This window comes from Nicotiana tabacum, chromosome 24 (genome assembly GCF_000715075.1).
Source record: "Nicotiana tabacum cultivar K326 chromosome 24, ASM71507v2, whole genome shotgun sequence".
Classification (NCBI taxonomy): domain Eukaryota; kingdom Viridiplantae; phylum Streptophyta; class Magnoliopsida; order Solanales; family Solanaceae; genus Nicotiana; species Nicotiana tabacum.
In genome coordinates, this window is record NC_134103.1 from 21,285,375 (window position 1) to 21,305,429 (window position 20,055).

Below are 20,055 nucleotides of genomic sequence, written 5' to 3' on the forward strand. Positions count from 1 at the left end.
ATACCTCTGTTATGTCATTTATGAATTGTGTGCAAAATTTGAGGTCAATCGGACGTGATTTAATAGGTTCCGGAGTTGTTTGTAGAAATTAGAAATTTTAAAGTTCATTAGGCTTGAATTGGGGTGTAATTCATGGTTTTAGTATTGTTTGAGGTGATATGAGGGTTCGACTAAGTCCGTATGATGTTTTAGGACTTGTTGGTATATTTGGTTGAGGTCCCGAGAGGCTCGGGTGAGTTTCGGATGGTTAACGGGTTAGAATTTGGACTTGGAACTCTGCTGAAATTTTTCTGATGCACCATCTGGTTTCCTTCATCGTGTTCGCGAGTGGAGACTCGCATTCACGAAGAGAAGCATGCATTCGCGAAGGGTGGACTGGGTGTGCATTGCAAACGCGAGAGGTGTTACGCGTTCGCATAGGGGGTGTCGCGTTCGCGTAGTGCGAGGGAACGAAGCATCGCGTTCGCGATGGGTTGAACGCGTTCGCGTAGAAGGCATTGAGGCAAATGCATTTTTTTGTGCTTCGCGAATGCGAGGGAGATGTCGCATTCGCGAAGGAGGAATTTGGATGAGAGCTATTTTGTACTTCGCAAACGCGAGGCACTGACCGCGTTCGCGAAGAAGAAAAGTCTGGGCAGTGAGTTTAAGTTTTGAAAATGGGACTTAGTCCCATTTTCAGTTTTTGGCGATTTGGAGCTCGGAAGTGAGGCGATTTTGGGTGATTTTCAGAGGAAACAATGGGATAAGTGTTCTTAACTCAATATTGGTTAAATTACCCGAATCCATGGTTGTTTTTATCATTTAATTGGTGAATTGAGTTGGGAAAATTTGAAAACCCTCTTGGTTTAAATCGAAGATTTGAGGGTCGAGTTGGGGTCGGATTTTTGTAAAATTGGTATGGTTAGACTCGTGGTTGAATGGGTTTCCGGATTTTATGACTTTTGTTGAGTTCCGAGATGTGGGCCCCACGGGCGATTTTTGAGCTAATTTTTGGATTTTTATGGAAAATCATTTTTATCTTGTGAAATTAATTCCAATGAATTTTATTGACTGACACGAATTATTTATGACCAGATTCAAGGCGTTTGGAGACCAATTCACGAGGAAAGTACATTGCAGAATAAGAATTTCGCGGTTTGAGTTAAGTAACGATTATAAATCTGGTCCTGAGGGTATGAAACCCCGAATTTCGTATCATTCTACTATTTTGAAGTGACGCACATGCTAGGTGACGGGTGTATGGGCGTGCTGTTGGGGAATTGTGACTTGGTCCTCCCCGTAGCAACTGCAAAGTTGCATACTTTGTTGAAACCATTTGATACTTATATGTTTTAAAAAACATTTTGTAAATTGGGTTGAATGCCATGTTTGGGCCTTGCACCAATGCTATTTGGACCCTTAGGGGTTGTTTCTTACCATCCTCTCACTGTTTTTGATTGAAAATCTATACTCAGTCATGTTTATACTTGTTTATCGCATAACTCAGTTTTATGACTCTATTTTGATGCATATAAATGTTGTTTTGGGATGAATGCCGTGTTCTACTGAAATGCCCGAGTGGCTTGAGAGGTTTATGACTGAGTGAGGCCGAGGGCCTGATTTGTGAGGATGAGTGAGGATCGGGACTGCCCGCCTGTAGCATATTTATGACTGAGTGAGGCCGAGGGCCTGATTTGTGAGGATGAGTGTGGATCGGGGCTGCCCGCCTGCAGTATACTTTATTATTATTGCATGTGAGTTATCCGTGCAGATTATAGTGCTTGGGCTGAAAGATCCCCTCCGGAGTCTGTACACATCTCCAGTGAGCACATGTACCTACTGAGTGCGAGTGCCGAGTGACTGGGAGGCATGAGTGATTGTGAGGTATGTCCGAGTGGCAAGAGTGATTGTGAGGTATGCCCGAGTGGCACGAGTGACTGTGAGGTTTCCCCGAGGGGTTGTTTATGAGTGATGTTTTTCCCGAGGGGTTGTTTATGATTTTATCATTTCTTTTTCTCACCTTTGCATTGAGCCTTGGTTTGAAAAACTGTTGGAAAAATATCTTTAAATGATTTTTTTACTGGAACCGGGTTTAAACGAGATGATTCGATTCAAACACTGATTTTTAAAGCATGTTGTACTTTACTGAGATTTCATGATATGAACGTTATATGCTTTATTGCTCGTCACTACTGCTCAGTCTTTATTTATTATTGCTACTTACTGAGTTGGCGTACTCACGTTACTCCCTGCACCTTGTGTGCAGATTCGGGTGTAGCTGGATACGGTAGCAGTTATTGAGTGTTCTGGTTGCAGATTTTTTTCTTAGAGATAGTAAGGTAGCTGTTTGGCGATCACAGCCCCTGCTCTTCCACCTCTTATCTTTCTCTAGTTGTATTTAGCTATTTTCTAGGCTGAGTTAGCCTTGATATTGTTAGACAGATTGTAGTAGATGCTCATGACTAGTGACATCCCGATGTCGGGCTTTTCTTTTCCGCACTTCTGTTTTTTTATTTGAACTCTTTAAATGGAGATTTTATGTTAAATAACCTTGAAATTTTCTTTGAAATGAAAATATCGAATTGTTTTGGAAATGAGTCGACTTGCCTAGTTCCACGATAGGCGCCATCACGACATAGGTTAGTTTTGGGTCGTGACAAAAACCATTAGGATTACATGAAAGCCGAATGGACACTTTTTAAGTAGTTGATGAGAGGAGAGACAGATTTAGGATGGGATGCCACAAAAAATACAATTATAGCAGATGATGATTGGTGGGTGCGAAAACTTAAGGTACATATCTCATATTGCTACATGTGTGGTTCTTTTTCTTTTTCATTGCTAAATTTCTTTTTTAGCTTAAAGTGGCTTTGAATTTATTTTCAGGAGAATGCTCGATATAAAAAATTTAGGAACAAAGATCTTTCGCTCATATGGTTTCGCTACGATGCACTATTTGCTGATGTTGTTGCCACAGGAGAAAGAGCACGTGCAACAAATCAAGAACAATCGTCCGGCATTGGACTAAATCTTGACGAAGAGGGAATAAATGATATTAATGGTTGTGACAAAGAACACTTTACTCTTATTAATGATGAAATGAGCGATGAAAGTGATGATCTACAGAATATAAATTCTGTTATGTTTCCAGAGTCATCACTAAAAAGACAAAAATCAACTGATGGTGTTAGCACTAGTAGTCAAGTAAGAAAAAAGAAAAAAACAGCTGCACCATTAATAAAAGAGGATATACACTCTCTCATAGAGTTTATGTCTAGCAAAAGCACTGCAACATCTCCTGCAGTTGATGAGACATCCATCGAGAAGTGTATTGGCAAGTTGGAACAAATTCCTAATATTCTAGCAGGGAGTGAAATTTACAGTTTCACTATGAATATGTTCCGCAAGAAAAATAACCGACAAATATTTTTTGGGATGCCTACTGATGAAGCTCGCAAGTCTTGGTTGAAGTTTAACTATCAGTTATACCTCAAAAAAAATGGATAATGTGTTGTTGTGGTTGAATATTTTTATTGTTCCGTATTCGAATATTATAGTTGTATGTGTAAACTTTATTATGGTTTCATGTGTAAGCTTCAGTTATGGTTTTTATGTGTAAACATGCACGGAACATTTTTCTACATATCTATGTGTAACCTTCAGTTATGGTGCTAACTTCATTGATCGTAGGACTCATCTTTGCTTTATGCGTTGTCTGGGATGTAGCTACCTTTCATTTGCTTGATTGTTGCCTTTCATTTGCTACCTTTCATTTGAGGATTAACAACAACAGATTAGTTGCTACCTTTTATTTGCTTGATTGTTGCCTACCTATCTACACAAAAAAAGTAAAAAAAGATTACCATTTTGCTTGCCCCTTCTTTATATTATAGTGAGATGTGTTCTGGTGCTGTATAGGTAGCTACTAATCTGATGCATGGAAATATCTATGTTACAACTAAAGATATTATGATATGCATCCTTGTATGTTTCCTAACTTGCAATGGTCATGTGTTGTCTGGCAGAAATGAAGTAATGGAAAATAATTCCTAGCTTCAGTTATGTGTATGTTTCCTAGCTTGCAATGGAAAATGGAGAAATGGGTTGAGATGGTCTGCAATTAGCCAGTTAGTTAATTTTATGTTTCCATTTCAGTTAAATGGAGAGTTCGAACTTTAGCGACTTGTTAGATCCTTATCCAAGTTATTCATCAAATGATGAAGATGAAGAAGAACCGGAGGAAATATAGAGGGAGCAAGATAAGAAGGAATGGATGGCTTTGTGCCAAATAATAGGTAAATTGATTTTGTAGGAGCGCATCACTATAAACATTATGGTAGGCTTACCACGGACCTTGAGGAAGTATTACGCTTTTTGGGCCATTATGGACCAGTTGATCAAGTCCGCGCATTTCATCCCGCTGATGACTTCCTACCCTTCATAGCGGTGTTCTCAGATCTACATCAGATAGATTATTTGCATGCATGGTGTGCTCGTTTCTATCATTTCAGATAGTGGCACGCAATTCACTTCACACTTTTGGAGAGCTGTACAACGTGAGTTTGGCACACAGGTTGAGTTTTATACTGTGTTTCACCCTCAAACGGACAGTTAGTCCAAGCGGACCATTTATATTTGGGAGGATATGTTGAGGGCATGCACTATCATTTTCGGAGGTCAGAGGGACTAGTTTCTACCTCTAGCGAAATTTTCCTAAAATAACAACTATCAGTCTTAGTATCCAAATGGCTCCATATAAGGCCTTATATGGCAGGCGATGTCGTTCTCTGGTTAGATGGTTTAAGCCCAGTGAGGCTAGATTAATAGGCACAAATTTAGTTAGTGATGCTTTGGAGAAGGTGTTGATTCAGGAAGGCTTCGTACAACACCATCCACACAAAAGAGTTATGCTAATAGGAAGGTTCGTGATGTGACTTACATGAAGGGTAAGAAGATTCTTCTCTGAGTTTCGCATATGAAGGGCGTGATGCAATTTGGGAAGAAGGAAAAATTGAGCCGGAGTTTTATTGGCCCATTTAAGATCTTGGAGAGAGTTTGGAAGGTTGCTTATCAGCTTGCATTGCCTCCTAACCTAGTAGGGGTACATTCACTATTTCATGTTTCCATTTTCAGAAGTACCATGAAGATAGGTCACATGTTTTTAACTTCAGCGCAGTGCATCTTGATGAGGATTTGATTTATGAGGAATAACTAGAGGACATTCTAGATCAGTTGGTTAGAAAGTTGAGTTCTAAGGATAATCCTTCTTTGAAAGTATGTTGGAGAGGCAGCCAACTGAAGAGACTACTTGGGAGTCTGAGTCCGATATGAGGAGTAGATATCCGTATTTTTTACCAGTACAGGTACATTTCTATGTCCCATCGAGGACGAATATTTCTTTTAGAGGTGAAGAATGTAATGACCCGATCGGTGTTTTGAGTACTAGCTTCCCTTTTATATGACTTGGGACTTTTCTTATTGCTATTTGATGATTTTTGACTTGCGTACATGGTCTGTGTTGATTTCTGCAAAGTCTAACTGTGATGTTTTAAATAAAACTTGATTTTTGACCTTGAAAATGGCTAGAGTTGACTACGGTCAAAATTATTGGTAAACAACCTCGGGTCGATGTTATGACGATTCTGGTAGCTTCGTATGTCTTGTGAGGTATTTACAGATCATCGGACTCTCAAGCACTTGTTCCTGGGCGTATGCCCGGAATCGAATTCGGAGGTCCCTAGCTCAAGTTATGAATTTTTTATGAGAATTAAAAGTCTAATACAGTGTTCATCGCGTTCGCGAGAGCATTGTCGCGTTCGCGAGACCCATCTCGCGTTCGCGATGATTACTCCCCCTGGCCTTCGCGTTCGCGAGACATGTCTCGCGTTCGCGATGAAGCAACGATCAAACCCCCCAGGTCCTCACATGCTTCGCATTCGCGTTGAGCCAGTCGCGTGCGTGAAGGGTAAGTCCCCCATCACTTCGCGTTCGCGATCAGGTCTTCGCGTTCGCGAAGCAGAAAACTTTAGCTGCCCAGTTTACTCTTCGCGTTCGCGAGAGTACCTTTACGAATGCGAAGAAGGACATGCGAGAACATAGACTCTGCAAAAAAATAAGATTTCCAAAGTCCAAAATATCCCGTGGCTTATCCGAAACTCACCCGAGCCTTCGGGGCTCCAAACCAAATATGCACACAAGTCTAAAAATATCATAGGAATTTGCTCGCGCGATCAAATCGCCAAAATAATACATAGAACTACGAATTTAGCATCAAATCAAATGAAATTCTCAAGAACACTTTAAAATTTCTATTTTCTCAACCGAAGATCCGAATCACGTCAAATCAACTCCGTTTCTCACCAAATTTCTCAGACATGTCTTAAATATCATAATGAACTTGTACCAGACTCCGGAACTAAAATACGGACCCGGTACTAACAATGCCAAACATCAATCAATTCTTAAAAACAATTAATTTTTAGACTTTTAATTCTCATCAAAAATTCATAACTTGAGCTAGGGACCTCCGAATTCGATTCCGGGCATACGCCCAGGTCCCATAATTTGATACGGACCCACTGGGACCATCAAAATACGGATCCGGGCCCATTTACCAAAAATATTGATCGCAAACACGAAGGCCAGGGGGAGTAATCATCGCGAACGCGAGATGGGTCTCGCAAACGCGAAAATGCTCTCGCGAACGCGATGAACACTGTCGGCCAGCACTTAACAGAATCCAAAAACGGGATTTTAGCCAAAAACTCATTTTTCTCAAAAACTAAACGGTGAGTGGCGATTTTTCAAGAGTCATTTCTTCCCCAAATTATTGGTAAGTTATTCTAAACCATTTTCTTTCAATTACCCATTACATTTCTTAAATGTTCAACCAAAAATCTAGAGTTTTCATGGTAGAATTAGGGGTTAGGGTAGAAACTAAGGATTTCAAAAATTTGGGGATTTAGACCTCAATTTGGGCTAGGATTCCAAAACCAATTATATATTCGGGCTCAGGGATGAATGGGTAAAAGGATTTTGGTCTGAACCTCGGGTTTTGACCAAGCGGGCCTAGGGTCAATTTTTGGACTTTTGGAGAAAAATTTGGGAAATTTAATATATGAAATATAATTGATTCCTTTAGCAATATTTGATATCATTGAGTCATTTTTGAATAGATACGAGTAGTTTGGAGGTAAATTCCAAAGGAAAAGATGTAATTGAGAATTAAGTGGCCTTCGGAGCGAGGTAAGTGTTGTGTCTAACTTTGGCTTGAGGGAATAGGTATTGTGTGAGTATTTGCTACATATTTTGTTGTTGAATACAACGTATAGTTGAGGTGACGAGCATCTATATGTTGTGATCGAGTCATAGCATGCGAGTGAAATTCCATTTCTTACAAATTTGTAGTCTTAAATCTTGTTATCCATGCTTATTGTTGTTGTTCAAATGTTGAGAGACTTGTATCCGGCTCCACCAAAGTCGATAAAATTGTGAATATTGATTCGAGGTTGAGATATTAAATTGTGAAAGTAATCATTTATGAAATATTGATTTCTTGTGAAACTTCTCTCTATCCGTTGTTATTGATTCTGTGAATTGTGAGGAAGAGAGTAAAGCACGAAGGGTGATACCGTGCATAATTTATTTATATTGTAAGGAAGAGTGTAAAACACGAAGGGTGATACCGTGCATAATTTAATTATAATGTGAGGAAGAGTGTAAAGCATGAAGGGTGATGCTGTACATAATTTATTTATATTGTGTGAAAGAGTGTAAAGCACGAAGGGTGATGTCGTGCATGAATTATTTATATTGTGAGGAAGAGAGTAAAAGCACGAAGGGTGATGCCGTGCAGTCTTATTTGTTATTTGGTGAGGTTGAGAGTAAAAGCACGAAGGGTGATGCCGTGCAGTTTTCCTTTGCTGTCTTAATTGCTCAATTCGTTTAAGGATTTTCTGTTTAATTTTGTCTTTTCATTATTCTCACTCTTCATGTTGTATTCCCCCATTGTATGCCCCCTTCCCATTATTTCTGCGTTATTGCTTTATTTACTATTGTTGCCACTAGCATGATTATACTGTTCAGGTTATATGTGTGTGTCTTGTCCTAGCCTCGTCACTACTTCGCCGAGGTTAGGTTCGACACTTACCAGTACATGGGGTCGGTTGTACTGATGTTGCACTCTGCACTTTCTGTGCAGATTTTGATACCGGCTCAGGTTGATCGAGATTTGCTACTGCTCTGCTGTCCGGAGACTCAAGATAGATCTGTCGGCGTTCACAGACCTTGAAAACCCCGTCTATCTTTATGTCCTACTGTTTTCTTTCATTCATACAGTTGTATTTCTTTCAGACTATTACTTGTCGTAAATTCTAGAATGCTCGTGAATTGTGACTCCAGATCCGGGTGGTAGTAGTTAATACAGTTTTATGATATTCCGCACTTATTATATTTCATCTTAGTCAATTATTGTTAATTACTGAATGAAAATAAGGAATTGGTTACTGATTCTCTAACGTTGGCTTGCCTAGCAAGTGAAATGTTAGGCGTCATCACAGTCCCGCCGGTGAAAAATTTTGGGTCGTGACAGTTGGTATCAGAGCACTAGGTTGCCTAGGTCTCACGATTCACGAGCAAGCTTAGTAGAGTCTGGAGGATCGGTACGGAGACGTCTGTGCTTATCTTCCAGAGGCGAAGTTTAGGAACAAGTTTCACTTCTTTTCTTCTCTGTCGTGTGATTTTGCTTTCTCTATACTGATTGAACTCTTCTACTCTTATTCTCTTGCAGATGGCGAGAACACGTACCACTTCCTCAGCTGAGTAGCAGCTAGAGCCTCCAGTAGCAGCTCCTATGTAGGGCAGAGGTCGAGGTCGAGGCCGTGCCAGAGGCCGAGGCAGGGCCAGGGGCAGGGCTCAGCCTAGAGCCCGACAAGCAGCCCCAGCAGTGGAGCCTCATATAGAGCTTGAGGAGGAGGTTCCAGTCTAGGCTGTTCCTGCCGGACCAGCTCAGGTTCCGGAGGGGTTCATTGCCACCCCAGTACTTCAGGATGCTTTGGTCCGTTTGGTGGGCCTTATGGAGAGTGTGGCCCAGATGGGCGCATTTCCCATGGCACCAGCAGTCTCTCAGGCTGGAGGAGGAGCCCTGACTCCTACCACTCCCACTCCAGAGCAGATTGCTCCCCAATATCAGGCTCCAGCAGCTCAGCCAGTCGGATTAGTTCAGCCGGTTATTGCGACACAGGTCGGAGATGGGCCAACTATGTCCTCTGAGGCATTATGGAGATTAGACAGGTTTATCAAGATCTTTCCTGTTCACTTCAGTGGTGCTCCTTCAGAAGATCCCCAGGAGTATCTTGACAGCTGTCACGAGGTTTTACGGAACATGGGTATAGTGGAGACCAATGGGGTCGATTTTGCTGCATTTCAAATGACTCGCCGTCAGTTCGAGCTTCTCCAGCATGGTAGTATGACTGTTACTCAGTATGAGACCCGTTTTGTGGATTTAGCCCGTCATGCTATTCTCCTGCTTCCCACTGATAGAGAGAGGGTGAGGAGGTTTATTGATGGACTTGCTCAGCCTATCAGATTGTAGATGGCTAAGGAGACTGGGAGTGAGATTTCTTTTCAGGCGGCTGCTAATGTCGCCAGATGAGTCGAACTAGTTCTTACTCAGGGAGGTCAGGGGTATGACAAGAGACCTCGTCATTCCGGTGAGTTCAACGGTGCCTCACCTAGAGGCGAGAGTACTTTTGGTAGAGGCCATCCTCCCAGACCATTTCATTCAGTGCTCTAGGCATCCCACGGTGCCTCAGGTGGTCGTGGCCCTCAGATGCATTATTCCGACCATCTAGCCTACAGTGCACCACCAGCTCCTATTAGTGCACCTCCACTCCAAAGTCATCAGGGTGGTTATTCAGGTCGACAGGGTCAGTTGCAGGGTCAACAATCACAACAGCCGAAGTTATGTTATACTTGTGGTGATCCGAGGCACATTGCTAGATTTTGCCCTCGGGCAACGGGTAGCTCACAGCATCAGAGTTCTCGTGCCATGGTTCCGGCACCAGTTGCTGCACCACCTACTCAGCCAGCCAGAGGCAGGGGTAAGGCAGCCAGAGGTAGAGGCCAGACTGTTAGAGGTGGAGGTTAGGCCGTTAGAGGTGGAGACCAGCCAGCTAAAGGTCATCCCAGGGACATAGTTCAGGGTGGTGGGGCCCATCCCCGATGTTATGCTTTCCCAGCCAGGCCTGAGGCTGAGTCATCTGACGCTGTTATCACAGGTACTGTTTCAGTTTGCAGTAGAGATGCTTCAGTTCTATTTGATCTGGGATCTACTTACTCCTATGTGTCATCCCATTTTGCTTCCTATTTGGTTGTGCCCCGTGATTCTCTGAGTGCTCCTGTGTATGTGTCCATACTAGTGGGAGATGTTATTATTGTAGATCGTGTTTATCGTTCGTGTGTGGTCACCATTGGGAGTCTTGAGACTCGTGTAGATCTTCTACTTCTCGACATGGTTGATTTTGATGTCATATTGGGTATGGATTGGCTGTCACCTTATCATGCTATATTAGATTGTCACGCCAAGATAGTGACCTTAGCCTTGCAGGGGTTGCCTCGATTAGAGTGGAGAGGAAATCTTGGCCATTCTGCCAGCAGGGTTATCTCTTATGTGAAGGCTCGGCATATGGTTGACAAGGGGTGTTTAGCTTATTTGGCTTATGTCCGTGATTCTAGTGCGGAGGTTCCTTCCATAGATTCGGTGCCGGTTGTTCGTGAGTTCCCAGAGGTGTTTCCTGCAGACTTGCCGGGGATGCCACCCGAGAGGGATATTGATTTCTGCATTGATTTGGCTTTGGGCACTCAGCCTATTTCCATTCTGCCAGATCGCATGGCCCCGCCAGAGTTGAAAGAATTGAAGGAGAAGTTGCAAGATTTGCTTGATAAAGGTTTCATTAGACCTAGTGTCTCGCCCTGGGGTGCACCTGTGTTGTTTGTGAAGAAGAAAGATGGATCGATGAGGATGTGTATAGATTATCGGCAGTTGAACAAAGTCGCCATCAAGAACAAATATCCATTGCCGAGGATTGATGATTTATTTGATCAGCTTCAGGGAGCCAAGGTGTTTTCAGAGATAAATTTGAGATCTGGTTACCATCAGTTGAGGATTAGGGCATCCGATGTTCCTAAGACAGTTTTTCGGACTCGGTATGGGCATTATGAGTTTCTAGTGATGTCATTTGGGCTGACAAATGCCCCAGCAGCATTCATGGATTTGATGAACTGGGTATTCAAACCCTACTTGAATTCCTTTGTGGTTGTGTTTATTGATGATATCTTGATCTACTCCCACAGTCGAGAGGAGCATGAGCAGCACCTTCGGATCGTTCTTCAGACTCTGAAAGACAGCCAATTATATGCTAAGTTCTCAAAATACGAGTTTTGGTTGAGTTCAGTTGCTTTCTTGGGTCACGTTGTATCAGCAGAGTGTGTTCAGGTGGATCCTAAGAAGATTGAGGCAGTTCAGAACTGGCCTAGACCCACATCAGCTACAGAGATCCGTAGTTTCTTGGGTTTGGCGGGCTATTACCGTCGATTTGTGGAGGGGTTTTCATCCATAGAAGCCCCGTTGACCAGATTGACCCAGAAGGGTGCCCCGTTCAGGTGGTCAGACGAGTGTAAAGCGAGCTTTCAGAAGCTCAAGACTGCTTTGACCATGGCACCGGTATTGGTGTTACCCACATGTTCAGGATCTTATACAGTATATCGTGGCGCATCTCGTATTGGTCTGGGTGCGGTATTGATGTAGGGTGGCAAGCTTATTGCATATGCTTCACGGTAGCTGAAGGTTCACGAGAAGAATTACCCTATTCATGATCTAGAGCTGGCAGCCATTGTTCACGCGTTGAAGATTTGGAGGCACTACCTTTACGGCGTGCCATATGAGGTATTCACTGATCATCGGAGCTTGCAGTATTTGTTCAAGCAGAAGGAACTCAATTTGAGGCAGAGGAGGTGGCTGGAGCTATTGAAAGACTATGATATCACCATATTGTATCTTCCCGGGAAGGCCAATGTGGTGGCCGATGCTTTGAGTAGAAAATCAACTAGTATGGGTAGCCTTGAATATATTCCAGTGAGAGACCGCTTGCATTGGATGTTCAGGCCTTGGCCAACCAGTTCGTGAGGTTGGATATTTCTGAGCCCAGCCGTGTTCTAGCTTGTACAATTGCTCGGTCTTCTTTGTTTGAGCGCATCAGCGATCGGCATGATGACAATCCTCATTTACTTGTCCTTAGAGACACAGTGCGGCACGGTGGTGCCAAGCAGGTTACTGTTGGAGATGACGGAGTTTTGAGGATGCAGGGTCGTATCTATATGCCTAATGTAGATGGAATTCGTGAGTTGATCCTTGAGGAGTCCCACAGTTCCCGGTATTCTATTCATCCGGGCGCCGCCAAGATGTATCAAGACTTGAGGCAGCATTATTGGTGGAGGCGAATGAAGAAGGACATAGTTGCCTATGTAGCTTGGTGCCTAAATTGCCAGCAGGTAAAGTGTGAGCATCAGAGACCTGGTGGTTTACTTCAGAGGTTAGATATTCCTGAGTGGAAGTGGGAGCGTATCACTATGGATTTTGTTGTTGAACTCCCACGGACTCAGAGGAAGTTCGATGCAGTTTGGGTTATTGTGGACAGGCTGACTAAGTCAGTGCACTTCATTCCTGTGGTAGTTACCTATTCCTCGGAGCGGTTAGAAGAGATTTATATTCGTGAGATCGTTCGTCTTCATGGTGTACCCATGTCTATCATTTCTGATCGAGGTATGCAGTTTACCTCGCACTTTTGGAGGGCAGTATAATGTGAGTTGGGTACGTGGGTTGAGTTGAGCACAACATTCCATCCTCAGATGGACTGGCAGTCCGAGCGTACTATTCAGATCTTAGAGGATATGCTCCGCGCTTGTATTATAGACTTCGGAGGATCGTGGGATCAGTTCTTGTCCCTTGCAGAGTTTGCCTACAACAACAGCTACCAGTCGAGCATTCAGATGGCTCCCTATGAGGCGTTATATGGTAGGCGGTGTCGGTCGCCAGTTGGGTGGTTCGAGCCGGGAGAGGCTCGGTTGTTAGGCACAGACTTAGTACATGATGCCTTGGATAAGGTCAAGATTATTCAGGATCGACTTCGCACAGCTCAGTTCAGGCAGAAGAGTTATGCCGACCGTAGAGTTCGTAATGTTGCATTCATGGTCGGAGAGAGAGTGTTACTTCGGGTATCACCCATGAAGGGTGTAATGAGGTTCAAAAAAAAGGGCAAGTTGAGTCCTAGGTATATCGGACCTTTTGAGATTCTGGAGAGAGTGGGAGAGGTGGCTTACAAGCTTGCGTTGCCACCTAGTTTATCAGTTGTTCATCTGGTATTCCATGTGTCCATGCTTCGAAAGTATCACGTCGATCCGTTCCATGTGTTAGATTTCAGCTCTGTCCAGTTGGACAAGGATTTGACTTACGAGGAGGAGCCAGTGGCAATTCTAGCCCGGCAAGTTCGCCAGTTGAGATCAAAGAGTTACCCTTCAGTTCGAGTGAAGTGGAAGGGTCAGCCTATTGAGGCAGCTACTTGGGAGTCCGAGTCCGATATGCGGAGTAGATATCCCCACCTTTTCACCAGTCCAGGTACTTTTCTATGTCCGTTTGAGGACGAACGGTTGTTTTAGAGGTAGAGATTGTGATGACCCAAAAGGGTCATCTTATGTTTTAGAACTCGAATCTGCACTCTTAAGCCTTAAAAATCTCATTTTTATCCTCCTCGATTTGTGTGCGCAGTCCGGGCAGGTTTCCAGAAAGTTTTATGTTGAAAACTAATAAAAATAAGAATTTTTGCCTTAAAAGTTGAATTTAGTTGACTTCGGTAAACCTTTTTGGTAAATGGGCCGGGATCCATATTTTGACGGTCCCAGTGGGTCCGTATCGAATTATGGGACCTGGGCGTATGCCCGGAATCGAATTCGGAGGTCCCTAGCTCAAGTTATGAATTTTTGATGAAAATTAAAAGTCTGAAAATTAATTATTTTTAAGAATTGATTAATATTTGAAATTGTTAGTACCGGGTCCGTATTTTGGTTTCGGAGCCTGGTACAGGTTCATTATGATATTTAAGACATGTCTGAGAAATTTGGTGAGAAACGGAGTTGATTTGACGTGATTCGGACCTTCGGTTGAGAAAATAGAATTTTTAAAGTGTTCTTGAGAATTTCATTTGATTTGGTGCTAGATTCGTAGTTCTAGGTGTTATTTTAGCAATTTGATCACGCGAGCAAGTTCGTATGATATTTTTAGACTTGTGTGCATATTTGGTTTGGAGCCTCGAGGGCTCGGGTGAATTTCGGATAGGCCACGGGATGTTTTGGACTTTGAAAATCTGATTTTTCTGCAGAGTCTGTGTCCTGGCATGTCCTTCTTCGCGTTCGCGAAGGTACTCTCGCGAACGCGAAGAGTAAACTGGGCAGCTAAAGTTTTCTTCTTCGCGAACGCGAAGGCCTGGTCGCGAACGCGAAGTGATGTGGGGCTTACCCTTCGCGAACGCGACTGGCTCAACGCGAACGCGAAGCATGTGGGGACCTAGGGAGGTTTGGTCGTTGCTTCATCGCGAACGCGAGACATGTCTCGCGAACGCGAAGTCCAGGGGGAGTAATTATCGCGAATGCGAGCTGGGTCTCGCGAACGCGAAGGCTTGGCAGCCAATACCCTTTTGCGAATGCGATAGTGCTCTCGCGAACGCGATGAACACTGTCGCCCAGCACTTAATAGAATCCAAAAACGTGATTTTAGCCAAAAACTCATTTTTCTCAAAAACCAAACGGTGAGAGGCGATTTTTCTAGAGTCATTTCTTCCCCAAATTATTGGTAAGTGATTCTAAACCATTTTCTTTCAATTACCCATTACATTTCTTGAATTTTCAACCAAAAATCTAGAGTTTTCATGGTAGAATTAAGGGTTAGGGTAGAAACTAGAAATTTCGAAAATTTGGGGATTTAGACCTAAATTTGGGGTTCGGATTTCAAAATCAATTATATATTCGGGCTCGAGGATGAATGGGTAAAAGGATTTTGGTCCGAACCTCGGGCTTTGGCCAAGCGGGCCCGGGGTCGATTTTTTGAATTTTGGAGGAAAATTTGGGAAATTTAATTTATGAAATATAATTGATTCCTTTAGCAATATTTGATATCTTTGAGTCATTTTTGAATAGATACGAGTGGTTTGGAGGTGAATTCCAAAGGAAAAGTTGTGATTGAGAATTAAGTGGCATTCGGAGCGAGGTAAGTGTTGTGTCTAACTTTGGCTTGAGGGAATAGGTATTGTGTGAGTATACTTTGGCTTGAGGGAATAGGTATTGTGTGAGTATTTCCTACGTGTTTTGTTGTTGAATACGACGTATAGTTGAGGTGACGAGAATCTATACGTTGTGGTCGAGTCATAGCATGCGAGTGAAATTCCATTTCTTGCAAATTTGTAGTCTTAAATCTTGTTCTCCATGCTTATTGTTGTTGTTGAAATGTTGGAAGACTTGTATCCGATTCCACCAAGGTCGATAAAATTGTGAATATTGATTCGAAGTTGAGATGTTAAATTGTGAAAGTAATCATTTATGAAATATTGATTTCTTGTGAAACTTCTCTCTATCCGTTGTTATTGATTCTATGCATTGTGAGGAAGAGTGTAAAGCACGAAGGGTGGTACCGTGCATGATTTATTTATATTGTAAGGAGGAGTGTAAAGCACGAAGGGTGATGCCGTGCATAATTTAATTATATTGTGAGGAAGAGTGTAAAGCACGAAGGGTGATGAAGAGTGTAAAGCACGAAGGGTGATGTCGCGCATAATTTATTTATATTGTGAGGAAGAGTGTAAAGCACGAAGGGTGATGCCGTGAATGAATTATTTATATTGTGAGGAAGAGAGTAAAAGCACGAAGGGTGATGCCGTGCAGTCTTATTTGTTATTTGGTGAGGTTGAGAGTAAAAGCACGAAGAGTGATGCCGTGCAATTTTCCTTTGCTGTCTTAATTGCTCAATTCGTTTAAGGATTTTCTGTTTAATTCTGTCTTTTCATTATTCTCACTCTTCATGTTGTATTCCCCCACTGTATGCCCCCTTCCCATTATTTCTGCGTTATTGCTTTATTTACTGTTGTTGCCACTAGCATGATTATACTGTTCAGGTTATATGTGTGTGTCTTGTCCTAGCCTCGTCACTACTTCGCTGAGGTTAGGTTCGACACTTACCAGTACATGGGGTCGGTTGTACTGATGTTGCACTCTGCACTTTCTGTGCAGATTTTGATACCGGCTCAGGTTGATCGAGATTTGCTGCTGGTCTGCTGTCCAGAGACTCAAGGTAGATCTGTCGGCGTTCACAGACCTTGAAGTCCCCGTCTATCTTTATGTCCTACTGTTTTCTTTCATTCAGACAGTTGTATTTATTTCAGACTATTACTTGTCGTAAATTCTAGAATGCTCGTGAATTGTGACTCCAGATCCGGGTGGTAGCAGTTAATACAGTTTTATGATATTCCGCACTTATTATATTTCATCTTAGTCAATTATTGTTAATTACTGAATGAAATAAGGAATTGGTTAATGATTCTCTAACGTTGGCTTGCCGAGCAAGTAAAATGTTAGGCGCCATCACGATCCCGTCGGTGAAAAATTTCGGATCGTGACAAAAACCATACAACTTAAGCACTTGATTATCTGCAAAATTAAAAGCTCTCTCCATACTCTTCAAATACTTCTCAACCGGATAATCCCCATAACTCCCACAAGGCTTACAACTAACAAAATGTGACACAAATGGCCATCTCTCATCACCAAAACCTGGTTTGTATTTCTCGATCGTTTCCTCGTATCGATCAACTAAACCTGCCCAATATCCATGTAAATAATAAGACCTCTCAATAAACACCTTATCAATCTACTTATTGTTCCGCGAAATCAAAAGGCATATCAGTGCTGATTGATCATCTGCTTCAAAATTAGGTCTACCCTTTAAATTTGCTGTTAACATTTTTCCAGCATCGTCGCGAATTGTACCTTTTGGTCCCATTGGTGCCCAAGAATCAAGCAAATCTAAAGACCATTGACAATTTCTAAGTAGAAAACTCCCAGTCTCAACCCAAGATTTCTCATTTAACAATTCAGGGTATCCATGAATAATTAAATTTTTGCCATCATATTTAGATAATGGAATTTCAAATGTCATGTCTGTGAACATTGCATCACTATCCATCCATGGCAATTTTGACCAGTACCCTGATAGCTGATTATCCAAATGAGCTATGTTGTACACAATTTCTATGTTGTGAATTCTGCAATAATCAATCTTGTTCTTTATTGACTTTAACAAATAATGATCACCAATTGGATTGTCACAGGGATTTGGAGGTGAACCTGTTACCTGTTAGAAAATTAGAATAACAGAAAATAAGAAGAAAGACTTATGAGACGTGAGAACAACTTTTCTTAGTGATACCAACCAGGGTTGTGGTAGAGTGGCAAGTACTCTTTCATTCTTAACCAGATGTCTCGGGTTTGAGCTCTGGATACGGAGTCGCATTTGTTGGGGAGCGCTTTACCCCAATGTGAGACTTCCCGGCGCGAATCCGAATTTAGTCGGATCCCAATGCGAATACCGGACACCGGGCGACGAACCAAAAAAAAATCTTAGCGAGACTTTTAAGAAAAGTTCTTTCCGAATACAATTAAGCCACTATATACTGCAAATTAACTATTCAAAATAGTCATCAATTTCATGAACATACATGTTCTCTTAAAGTTAGTTAAAACTTAGATTTATGGTTATAATTCAATTCAAGTTTTAAATAAAATAGAAAATATACCAAGTCTTTTAACAAATAAAGACTTATATATTACTAATAATTAAGTGTCGAACATTACCAGCAAAACACGATGGGTGCCATTAACATAGCTAGGAAATCTTGGATTTTCATGGAGCCAAGCTTTTTGTAATATATGTGGCCTAGTTTTGGCCAATGATTATTAGCATTGTTGGCTTCTTCATGGCTTTTCCTTAGTGACCCTCGTTGGACATATTATGTCCTCTCGTTCTAGGTCTTGTTGGCCAATTGTATACCCAGCAATTCCAATTCTTTTGACTATAAATTGAGCTGATTCTACCTCATTCCAAACACACCAACAAGATTTGAGTTCTTCATTTCTTGTTTCTTCTCCTCTTTTAGCAATTGAGAGTATTTGGCAAGAGAATTGAGTGTCGAAAAATACTTGTGTGAACCCTTCTTTGGAGTGATCTTGTGATGATATTCTCTAGGAATTTTTTGGGTTGATTAGAGTATTTACTATAATTTTGTACTCTCTTTTGTAATCTTGCTACTATAGTGAAATTGCTTTTCTCCGCTTGTGGACGTAGGTCATACTGACCGAACCACGTTAAATTGGTGCCTTCTTTATATGCTTTAATTCTCGTTGTTATCAACTTGCATTGTCTTTGTTATTATCATTATAACATTGTTTGGCTAAATATCGCACTACCCGGGTTCCCGATCCTAAAAAATTAGTATTAGAGCCAGATCTAACCGGGTTAGTTTAAATAGCCAAAAATGACTCTAACAAAGTCTTATGTTGAGAAATTTGACCGGAATGCAAACTTCAGAATGTGACAATCAAAGATGGAAGCTATCCTAATTCAGGATGGCTTAGATTTGGCACTCCAAGGAAATGAGAAGAAGCCGGATAAAATGACGGACGGGGAGTTTGCCGTCATAAGAAAGGTCACATTATTTCTGAATGCTTTAAATTGAAAAAAAAAGAAAAGCATACAGAAAAGAAAAATGAGCACAAAAATACTGACACTGCCGAAGCAAGTGTAGCCGCTGATGAGATTGAGGAAACTATTTTTTTAGCAACTAATAATAGTTTCAAATCTAACAATTAGTGGATTTTAGATTCGGATTGTTCTTATCATATGTATCTCAATCGGGATTTATTTACCACACATGAATCTATTGGAGGTGGTGTTGTTTTGATGGGCAACAATATTGCCTGCAAAGTTATAGAAAAAGGTATAGTCCGAATCAAAATGCATGATGGTGTGATGAGAACTCTCACCGATGTTAGACATGTTCCTGACTTGAAGAAAAATCTCATCTCTTTGGGCACTCTAGAATCTCTTGGGTGCAAGTATACATGTGAAGGTGGAGTTCTAAAAGTTTCTCATGGTGCTCTTGTGATCATAAAAGCATGCAGATCTGGTACGTTGTATACTCTATTGGGATTTACTGTTACAGGTACTGCTGCAATTTCAACATCAGATAAATCAAATTCTAACATCACCAAATTGTGACATATGCGATTGGGGCATATTAGTAAAAAAGGTCTTTCCATCCTGAGCAAAAGAGATCTCTTATGTGGCCAAAGTACCGGAAATATGGAGTTCTGTGAACATTGTATGTTCGGGAAGCAGAAAAGAGTCAGCTTCAAATTTTCAATGATTCATAGAACAAAAGATACTTTGGATTACATTCATTCAGATCTTTGGGGTCCTTCACGTACCCCATCAAAAGGTGGTGTCAGGTATATGTTAACTTTCATTGATGATTATTCAAGGAAAGTTTGGGTTTATTTCCTGAAAAATAAAAGTGATGTTTTCTTAAATTTCAAACAATGGAAAGTTTTGATTGAGAAACAAACAGAAAAACAGGTTAAGCGGCTTAGAACAGATAATGACTTGAAATTTTGTAATGATGAATTCAACGAATTTTGCAAGAATGAAGGAATCGGTCGACATCGTACTGTGAGAATGACACCTCCGCAAAATGGTATGGCAGAAAGGATGAATAGAACTCTTTTGGAAATGGCTCGTTGCATGATTTCAAATACTGGGTTGACAAATGTCTTTTGGGCAGAAGCTATCTCTACAACTTGTTATATTGTTAACCGAGCTCCTTCTGCATCTTTGAACTTTAAGACTCGAGAGGAAATATGATCAGGTACTCCTACTAATTATTGCGATTTAAAGTTATTTGGTTGCCCTGCATATATGCA

At 41.6% G+C, this 20,055-nt stretch overlaps 1 protein-coding gene and 1 pseudogene across 1 annotated transcript; one reads left to right on the forward strand and one right to left on the reverse strand.

Annotated features, from left to right (window-relative positions):
• The first annotated feature begins 2,688 nt into the window (after positions 1–2,688).
• LOC107790086 (L10-interacting MYB domain-containing protein-like) lies at positions 2,689–3,486 on the forward strand. Its single transcript, XM_016611988.1, has 2 exons — positions 2,689–2,772; positions 2,866–3,486. Exons 1-2 carry the CDS (start codon positions 2,689–2,691, stop codon positions 3,484–3,486), a joined length of 705 nt encoding a protein of 234 aa, XP_016467474.1.
• A 301-nt stretch (positions 3,487–3,787) lies between these two features.
• Positions 3,788–18,209, reverse strand: LOC107760852 (putative xyloglucan 6-xylosyltransferase 3; annotated as a pseudogene).
• Between the last annotated feature and the right edge of the window lie 1,846 nt (positions 18,210–20,055).